The following is a 10316-nucleotide window of genomic DNA, read 5'->3' as shown; positions in this document are numbered from 1 at the left end:
CCTATTTTTCGGGTTTTGCAAAATTTAGAATAAAAATTAATCAAAATCATATTTGAAGTCGAAACGGTATTATTAAAGCTCGAACGACGTTTATCACATCTATTTAGCCCATCCATTTTTTTTTATCAATTAGTCCATTTAAAATATAAATTAATGCAAAAAAAAACCCCAATTCTTATTAATTAGCCCACCTCAAATCCAAATTAATACAAAAAAACTCTTGCATTTTTTTTCTTTTCCTATTTTTTGTTTTTGTCACAAAAATGATCCTAAAAAGAAATCAGGTTCACTGTCTCAAAAACACCAAAAAAATTATAAGCATGTAACAAATTCCTTGACTCGCCAAGGTGTGAAATAATAAATAATTGGTACTCAAATACGTGTTAAAACATAAAACTATAAATTTAGAAATCTATTATTTCTTATTAAAAAAGAAATAGTTATAAGAATTGGATTGGGTATGCGAGAAACGTGCAGGTCAACTCACATACACAAAGACAAGAGGCTTGATTTGTGCAGACTGAGAAATTCAGTGGAAACCAGTAAAGAAGATAGCGACACACCTCCCCACTCACTCAATTTTGCGGCTCCACTCTCTTCTCTCTCTCTCTCTTCTCTTTCTCTCTCTACCGATCGATCGATGATTTCAACAGCACCACCACCACTATCTTCGTCGCTTCTCTCAATCGGTAATTCTTCTCTCTCTCTCTCTCTCCATTTTCTATACGCATTTTTCTCTTTTGCTGTTTCCGTTTTTTTGATTACTGTCATTTCTGTATTTTTTATGCTTATTGCTATCAAATGCTTCCAATAAATCTTCCCCTTTCTTCTCAATTTCTCCTTTATCAGTTAATCAGAACAGTCCACTCAATTTTTCCCCTAAATCAGATGATTATTATTATTTTTTTTATTTATTATTATTTTTTTTCTGAGAGTTCATCCATCTTGTTAAATTTAATTAGAAGAAAATTATAGTTGTAGACTATAGTTTCATTTCTTTTTTGTGCATTCTGTTTTGAACATCTGCTTGTGTCGGAACGTGGTTCAGTTTAATTTCTAATTAATAAGCTCGATTAAAAAATAGTTTCTCTCGGTCCCGACTTTGTGAAAAATGTGTTAAATTAATACCTCGACAATTTCATAATTCGCTAAATTAATTGAATTTCCCTAGTCCTGGTTGTATTAATTTATAGAGGTTTAACTGTATTAAGATTGTGGTACATTGTTGAGTCGTAATGCTCTGCTCTGCTATCTGTTAGGTAAATCCTTTTTCCTCCATCAGTAAACAGTAGATTTTAAGACCCAGTGTTCAGTCATCAAAGGCCTTATTTGGTTGGGGAGATTAGCCGTATTAACTAAATAATTGGACTTTGTTTGATGTTTGGTATTCCCAATAACTTGCCGGGTCGTCCTGCGAATATTATATTATCATGACTTATCTTGCCTTCTAGGGCCTCGTTTGGTTGCCAAGATAAGATTAGCCAAGATAAGATGTGTGTATTTTTGTTGGATGATCGAATGTGAAATAATATAATTAAGTTTTTAGGCCTCGTTTGGTCGACCCGGCAAGTTGTTGGGGATACCAAACATTAAATAAAGTCCAATTATTTAGTTAATCATGGCTAATCTCCCCAACCAAACGGGGCCAAAATGTTTGTTTCTGCAGTTTATATGCAAGAAAAAACCGAGTTAGTTTTCAACGAGAAAATTTATGGGTATTATAAGTAAAGTTGCTCTCTATCTTCATAGCGGCGAAATTGGAAGTTATGCTATGATGAATAGAAAATAGAAAAAATCAACTTCATTGCTCTGCTTCTAACACGTTTTATAGAATCATTTCAAGTAGGCTAATAAATTTGTTGAAAGCTTATGAGTTTCTTTGCTCATTTTTAAAAGATATATTTCAGAAGTTTTTGACCCTTCTTTAATATTTGAATTTTTATTTCTATGTTCTCTGAATCTTTGTAACCTTTTGTCTGCTTGAAACTAATATCGTGTTTTCTCATATCGGTGATTCAGGACCTTTTGACTGCTTTAGATGTCATGTTGAACCAATTATCTGCTCAACGTCATATGGATTCTCCAACAGTTCGATAAAGCCACCTTTTGGGCTTCAAACAGTTTCTCCAGGCTTGAGGTACAGCACACAAACTCTCTCTCTCTCTCTCTCTCTCTCTCTCTCTCTCTCTCTCTCTCTCTCTCTTAATTAGTCCATCTGTTGAGAAACTGCTGATATCAGTTTCAGGAGTGCGAACACTTTCTTCGGAAGCACACGTTCCCACTTGTTGCCTCAAATGCATGGTATTTGCATTTCAGTCCCCGTAGCTGCTGATTATTCAGATTCAGTCCCCGACTCTTCTAGTTTCTCTAATTGCAACAGCTATCACCCACTTGAAGAATTGAGAGATCATGGCCGCGTTCGTGATACAATGCCTACATCTGCTGAGATAGCAAGAACTGCCGTAGAGGTCTCCCTTCATTATTCCTCTTCTTTTTTTTTCGTTTTCTTCTTTAATAGTCGGTACATTTAGTTATATGTTATTCGCAAGGTAGTAAAAAGCAGTAATTGGGTCGGAGGCGGTTAGGCACCGACTCACAATTAATCGGTGCGGCGGTGATAAATCGGAAATAAATCGTTTTTCAAAATTTAATATAATATATATCTAGATATTATTTATAAATACTCAAAACATATATAAAAAGATATTTAAACATAGTTATTCTCCATCATGTATATATCCTAATAAAATAATAAAAGTTTAATAATAATAAGATCGTAATACATAAATATCCTTTAAAATATAAATAAAAAGGCAAATCTTTAACAATAACAGTTAACATAAACAAACTAGAGCATAAACTCATATTTTTTTTATTAAAATCCCAACTTTTGTTTTGAATTAAAAAAAAAAACAATTTTTGGCCGATTTTTGCCACCGAAGTTTGACCCGCTTTCAAGGTTTGACCGCCTCAGACCGCTTCAGACCGCTTCTCAGGCAAAACCCGATTTTTCAAACCTTTACACTAAAATCGTAAAGGTTTTGGACCGCCTCCGCCGAGACCGATTAATCGGCCGCCTCGGCCGATCTTTAGAACACTGGTTATTCGTCTTGAATATGCTATCTGATTTATGTTTTTTTTATTATAGGCTAACAACAAGGCCTTACTGATATTCCCTAGCATTGTGCACTGTGAGCCACATGAACAAATCTCGTGGGCTGAATTTGAGTATGTTATTGATGACTTTGGAGGTTTTATTTCTCTCTCTAAATTTGTTTTTTCTATTGACCGATTTTGTTTATGTTTTTTTCTGTATATAACTTTGTCGCATATATATTCAGATATATTTTTTGAGGTTCATGACAGTCGTAACATCTTGCAAGATCACGGAGCAAGTAATCCTGTGGTGAGGTTTTAGTCTAATCTCTCTCGGAATATTTCCACTCTTTCTTTATTCTTTTCTCTTTATTGAAAAACTGGAAGATGCACTATTTTTTACGGCGGTAAACCTCGACACTACAAGCTAACGCGCTAAGGCCCTCGTTTGGTTGGGGATATTAGCCATTATTAACTAAATAATTGGACTTTGTTTGATGTTTGGTATCCCCAAATAGCTTACCTGGTCGACTCGCAAATAATATGTTATCATGGCTTATCTTGCCTTTTAGATGATCTTTTTGTTGGACATCCCGGGGTCCGATAAAATAATTGGGTTTTCATTAGATTATTTAATCTTATCTTGTCAACCAAGCGAGGCCTAAGATAATTAGTAATATCTTGTTTGCATCTCGAAACTAATTGTAAGTTGCAAATTATGGCCACCCCTGAGGTATGGCCAAATTACGAAAAAATCTCTCTTGTTTGGGTAATTACAGCGGCCCCTCCTTTTAAATATTTTTACATAAAATTTATGTAATTCGGTTATTTACCGAACCAAATTGTATATTTAGTTCGGTAAACAGTATGAAATGTTAGCATACTGAAATTTCGGTTCGGTTTTACCGAATTAACATCCCTTAATTTACCAATACATAGTTGAGGGGTGATTGTAATTATCCAAACATGAGGGGGGTTTTCGTAATTTGACGATAACTCAGGGGTGGCCGTAATTTGCCCTTATAAGTTTCTCTCATTTTGTCACAATTTGTAAAAAGTATCGTATATCATTAAACAAGTTTAAACTATAACTATTCCCCGGTTCCCAATTTACATTTTTTATGATGTCCAAACGGGAACCTGTTTTCTATTATTCTATACTTAAACTTTTCGTTTTTTATTTTATTTGTATTCTCTCACTTAAAAGCAATGATGTGACAATTCCAACTCTCTATTGTAGTTTTAGTTAGTTCAATTTTTTATAAAATATGTACTCACAAATTGCAATTTCAATTTCAGTCCGCTTTGATTGGGATGGATATATCTCACTACGAGAGTAGAAAGATAGATCTTTACGATGACAGCATTTCGGACGTCGACTCTGGCGAAGATATTTTTCTTGCCGATGACTATTTTGAAGTGAGACAACTTACTTAATATGCTCCGTTTTACCGTTTATTGTTTTGGTTCATAAACTATTCCTCTTACTATATATACATACCTCGTCTCCCGATCAGGTCGAGAATTCTAGCGAAACGGACATTGGGGTAGATTGGGGAATGTCTGAAAGTTCCAATTCGACTCATCCACTTTACTTCGCCAAGTGCTTGACAAAGGTTTTATTTTTGTGTAATTCGTATTTAATATTTTCATTAACAAATTAATTGATGGGTAAATTACGTTCACCACCCTGAGGTATGGTTAAATTACGAAAACCCCCCTCCTGTTTGGGTAATTACAACCGCCCATAAACTATGAATCTTTTTACACGCCCACGTTATGGTGTCAAATTCAACAAAATCTTCTAGATTCCGTGGAATGTTCACTAGTTTGTTATCGTTTTGTGCAAAAATGTAGTTTCTGATGCACCATGATCTGATATTTACAAGCCAATAGACACATCTCATAATCATCTCGTTTCAAAATGTGGAGCGCAAATGGGGTAAAACGGGTACAAAATTGAGAATATTCCACATAATCTAGAAGATTTCACTAAATTTGTCACCGCAAAGGGTGGACGTGTAAAAAGATTCATAGTTGAAGGGGTGGTTGTAATAACCCAAACATGAAGTTTTTTTTTCGCAGTTTGACTTTACCTCAGGGTGGCCGTAATTTTCCCATTAATTGATTTACTTGAATGTGTCATCTTAGTTTCATTTTACTATTTGAAGAATCGAGAATTAGGTAACAACTGTAACTAGTCAAGTCTAGCTACGAGATAGTAGACTAGATTCTAACTGGAAACTATTTTATTATTTTTATTATTTTATTATCTTTTGTTATGTGTTATAAATACTGGGGATACTATATTATGATATTCATCTGTTGTTACCGTTGCTTGTATGCTAACGAAAATCACATGCTTGCTCTTGCGAATTTAAATGCACATTAAGTATTAAATCTGAAACAAGAAAAAAAAACGTGCTTCGGCGTAGGCATATATGTGTGTGTGATAACTTGTTTGTGTTTACTGTTGTTGTCGTAATATTTCAGGCAATTGATGTGGAACATGCTAAAGTGATGGGTAATCCATCAAACGGTGTTGTTATCTGGGGGTTCCTCAAGCCTACATTTATAGACGAAGAGATTTATCTCCAACGGCTTTTTAACGATGACGAGGAGACTGATAGCTACACCTCCGACTGCAAAGGTAATGGGATGAGTTTAGCATTTTCAAGATATATATATATATATATATATATATATATATATATATATATATATATATATATATATATAAATTTCGTTGTATTGATAGTCAAAGTTTCTTTGATTACATTTGTTACAGCTTACTTCCTGGATCTGAAATGCACATTTCGTCCTCGTTGCATAAATTTAACCATTTAAGCTATTTTTTTTTTAATTCGTTAAAAAATAGAGATTACAAAGAATGATCAGGAATCGTCAACGAAAGACAAACTTCAAGAAAGTATTTGTAATGCCTCAAGATTGTAATTTGAAAAGTTAATTTGTTCTTTTTTTCTCTTTCTATTTAGGCTACTTAATGGTCCCTAATTATTTTTATTAGGGCAAATTACACCTACACCCCTGAGGGATGCTAAAATAACTTTAAGTTCTTTGTAGTAACCGTATTACAATCACTTCCTAAAACATTGTTAGAAACCCTAACGGAATAATTCATTGGATAAGTTATTTCGTTAGACTTCTAACAAATTATTAGTTTCAGGCAGTGGTGGAGACAACATAGAGTTAGGGGTGACACGACTCTCCTAACATTTCTTAAATCCTTATTATTTTATATAAGATTTATAAATTTTCGTCTATGGTAGCATTAACGGTCCCGCGGGAAACAAATATAGTGTATATCGGTGGCTCCGGTGATTTTTTCAAGGGTGAGTGTAATTACCAATACCACAGGGACCATAAAGTTATTTTAGCATACCTCAGGGGTATAGGTGTAAATTACCATTCTTATTAATATTATTCGTATGTGTGATAACTATGCGTGCACCTGGTGCAACGATAGTTTCAACCCATACACAAAAGCTTTATGATTTCGTAATATCTTTAAAAATATGTAGCCCAACATAGATGTGATTGCATCATCTTTATCTTGTTTCACTTTTTCGTTTTTTCAAATTGAATGATGTTTAACCAGCTCTTTTTTTTCTGACCATTAGTTTTATTGAAGTTGGCATTTTCAGATGGAGATATCGAGAGCTCTAATTTGAGTGATTATGGAAGCTTTGGTAGATCAACTATTTATAGATTGGAAATCACAAAAATCGAGCTATTCTCGGTCTATGGTGTTCAGGCATGTATCTTGCCAATCATGGGTCTTTTTGTGACTCGTATCGTATCTCTTTTTCTTTTTTTTTTCTTTTATATATATATATATATATATATATATATATATATATATATATATATATATATATATATATATATATATATTATATATATATATAGTTGATTGTTGCCGATTTGTATTTTTTGCAGTCAGTGGTTGATGTATTGGATTTTCAATATGCTGAACCGGATGTTCTTGTGCATTATGTTCCATCAATTCTAGAGCGCTTTGGCGAGATGGGAACGAGGTGCAACTGTGCTCTTAAGGCTCTCTGCAAAAAGAAAGGATTCCATGTCGAGGTAATTTTGATACGTATACGAAATACCTCCAAAATATAGAACACCACCCCAAGTTTCCAAATTATTAGCATCAATTTCTTTTTAAAGAGAATGAAATACTAGGGGTAAATTACACCCATCCCTGAGGTAGGCTAAAATAATTTTAAGGTCCCTGTGGTATCGAATTACACTCATGACTCACCCCTTAAACATAGTTAGAAACTCTAATAAGATAATACATTGAATACGTTAACTTCAGGATGTGGTGGAAACAACAAAGAGCTATGGGTGATTTAAGAAATGTTGGGGAGCCATGTCACCCCTAACTCTATGTTGTCTCCACCACTAGCTAAAAATAATAGTCCGTTAGAACTCTATCGGAATACGTATCAAATGCATTATCCCATTAGAGTTTCTAACTATGTTTTTAGGGGGGTGAGTGTAATTATTGATACCACAGGATCCTTAAAGTTATATAAGCATACCTCAGGGTGTGGGTGTTATTTACCGGATATACTATTATAAATAAAGGACAAGGCCGTTTTACATGGAATTGTCTCTAGTGACTATCAGAAATATAAGATGTTTGATGTTTCACATTCTTATGTAGATCTTCTATTCCGTATATACCTTTTGCTTCCAAATGCCGTTAGCCTCCAATCTGTAGGTGGTGTTTGCAAAAGTTTTTAGAAACAAACATATTATGAGCCTTTTCTTTTAGGTGTTTGCAAAATCAGTTTTTGCTTTTGGTTCTCTTAAAATAAGCTGCTTTAAGCTATAATTTGAGAAGCACCCGTATACCCGCTTTTTCAGTTTAAGTTAATTTTTCAGCGTATTTGCTAACACCCCCAACTTTTGAAAATAAACACCTAACACTAACTTAACTCACAATCACTGACTTCTATTTTTTAATAAGTCTTTGCAAACACCACCTTAGTGATACATCTTAACATCTCAGATTGTTAAATCCAAGATTGATCCTTTTGTAGGGAGCACGTTTAATTGGAGTTGACAGTCTTGGCATGGATGTTAGGGTTTCTTCTGGAACAGAAGTACGGACACATCGTTTTTCTTTCAAAGTCCAGGTTAGTGAACAAAGTATATGCCATTCACATATAATGTAATACCCCATCAGTTCCACAATATATGTTATTTTTTTAAATATTTTTTATGTTCCATATTATCTGTCACTTTTGAATTTCAATGTGGCATTAGTTGCATATTTGTCAATTCTTCATTATTAACTCTCCATCATTTCCAACATTAATTAGTAAACAAAGGTATTTTGGTTCGAACAAATATCTATTTTTGTAAAATGAAGATATATTTATTGAGATTATTAAGAGTTAAGAGTTGTGCAAAGGTGAAAAACAACACTCGAAGGAACTGAGGGAGTAACATTTGTCTTCAACATCAACACACATTGTATTTTTTAATGTCTTTGTCTTGTGCAGGTGAAATCAGAGTGTGCTGCAGACAAACAAATCCAACAACTCTTGTTTCCAAGGTCAAGGCGGAAAAAGTTAAGGACTCTTGATCGACATTCTGACATTGACTCATTTTGATACGAATTTATTCTCTATAGGTTGGAATAAAAGTATACCCCAAAGTGTTGGGTTTAAGATCTCCTAACTCGCCTTTGCTCCCATATTCCCATCCCGTTCCCAATTTTGCAACACAAAATCTAACTCACATATTTTTACGTGATTTGTACATACTAAAATAGTTTTGTTATTTCATAATTTAGTTTACTAATAATATTATGGGTACATTTGATATACATCACTAATAAGGGAAATATATAGGGGAAATATATAGGGCTAGGTTCACCCCTAAAGTTCTTTCTTTGAGATACTCGAAGAGGCAAAAAGACTATATTGCCCTTAAATTCTGCATTTCCACCAACTGCATTCAACATTTCCACCAACTACATTTAGCATTTTATGTATTACATTTATCATTTTCGTATTTTTAATTTTAATAAAAAGTTATATATATATATATATATATATATATATATATATATATATATATATTTATTAATTCAAAATTTGATTAATATAGTGTACTGAAATCGCTACACATGACTATAGTATATATACTTCAAGTTCTATAGTCATGTATACATGTACTATCTTTTTACACCAAAGTTATGGTCGACCGATTATATAGAACGTTGATTATAAACAAAAAAAAGTTAATACACGTGATTATATATAACTACATGTATATAACCACATGTGATTATATATGATTAATATGACTGTTGGCGCCAGATTTCTGTTAGTGAAGATTGAAGAAATCCGCCATACGTGGAAATTAAAGATTGGCAAAGATTTGTTCTCCATGTTTATTTTGGAATTAATTAGAGTCATATTATTGTAATATTGTTATTAAGACTTAGATTTATTTCCATGTATTATATTCTAGTTAGGGCTCAAGTTAGGTTTAGGGTAGTGAATTTCGTGCCTATAGCTTTAATAAGAAAAATCCCAGCATAAAGGCTTTGAAGGGTGCAGCCCGTGTTGCAGCCTATCGGCACATCAGGTGTGGCAAAAGGACGGGTTTCTTCTACTAGGCCATAAAAAAGATCGACGTTTCGGGAGAAGTGTTTAAAAGATACCAGGAGAGGTCGATCCGCCGTTTGAAGAGAGTTCAACATTAGAAGGAGTCCAAGAGTGCGGATGGAGGAATTGCTTTGATTATCAACAAGTTCGAGTCGTGTGCAAGAACGGCGTAACATAAAGAGGGAGTCTTTAGTGTTTTATTAAGTCCTATTAATGTACTTTGTAAATCTGAACTAGTTTGCAAGTCCTCGTGGATGTAGGGTACGTTTGTATCCGAACCACATTAAATTCTTGTGTTTTTTATTCTGCTTTTAGTAGGTTACTTACTGTGACAACACAAGAATTCTGTTACCACACCTAATGTCGTAACAAGTAGTCCGTCTCAATAGAACGAGTGGATTTTCATAGGCACATAAATCTACAATGACCACGTGAGTATATATGACTACATGTATATGACCACATGTGACTATATATGATTAATATGACCACGTGTGACTATGTGTATAGTCATATATAGGTGGTGTTCGCAAAAGCTTATAAAAATAGATTATGAGCTTTTTT

At 33.7% G+C, this 10316-nt stretch overlaps 1 protein-coding gene across 4 annotated transcripts; it reads left to right on the top strand.

Annotated features, from left to right (window-relative positions):
* The first annotated feature begins 476 nt into the window (after positions 1–476).
* Positions 477–8965, top strand: LOC105964944 (Pentatricopeptide repeat (PPR) superfamily protein). 4 transcript variants are annotated; one of them, XM_088820922.1, is made up of 13 exons: positions 549–689; positions 2020–2137; positions 2240–2301; positions 2381–2468; positions 3149–3251; positions 3342–3406; positions 4396–4515; positions 4614–4712; positions 5590–5746; positions 6762–6871; positions 7057–7206; positions 8175–8270; positions 8640–8965. In XM_088820922.1, exons 4-13 carry the CDS (start codon positions 2430–2432, stop codon positions 8748–8750), a joined length of 1050 nt encoding a protein of 349 aa, XP_088677048.1. In that variant the 5' UTR covers positions 549–689; positions 2020–2137; positions 2240–2301; positions 2381–2429; the 3' UTR covers positions 8751–8965. The 4 variants fall into 4 exon arrangements, with proteins under 4 accessions (XP_012844908.2, XP_088677047.1, XP_088677048.1 ...); XM_012989454.2 differs by having other exon boundaries at positions 477–689; positions 2240–2468; XM_088820921.1 differs by having other exon boundaries at positions 483–689; positions 2240–2468; positions 6762–6875; positions 7061–7206.
* Positions 8966–10316: the final 1351 nt, after the last annotated feature.

Source organism: Erythranthe guttata, chromosome 7 (assembly GCF_056151865.1).
Source record: "Erythranthe guttata isolate IM_541 chromosome 7, IM_541, whole genome shotgun sequence".
Classification (NCBI taxonomy): domain Eukaryota; kingdom Viridiplantae; phylum Streptophyta; class Magnoliopsida; order Lamiales; family Phrymaceae; genus Erythranthe; species Erythranthe guttata.
This window is presented reverse-complemented; position numbering and strand designations above follow the sequence as displayed.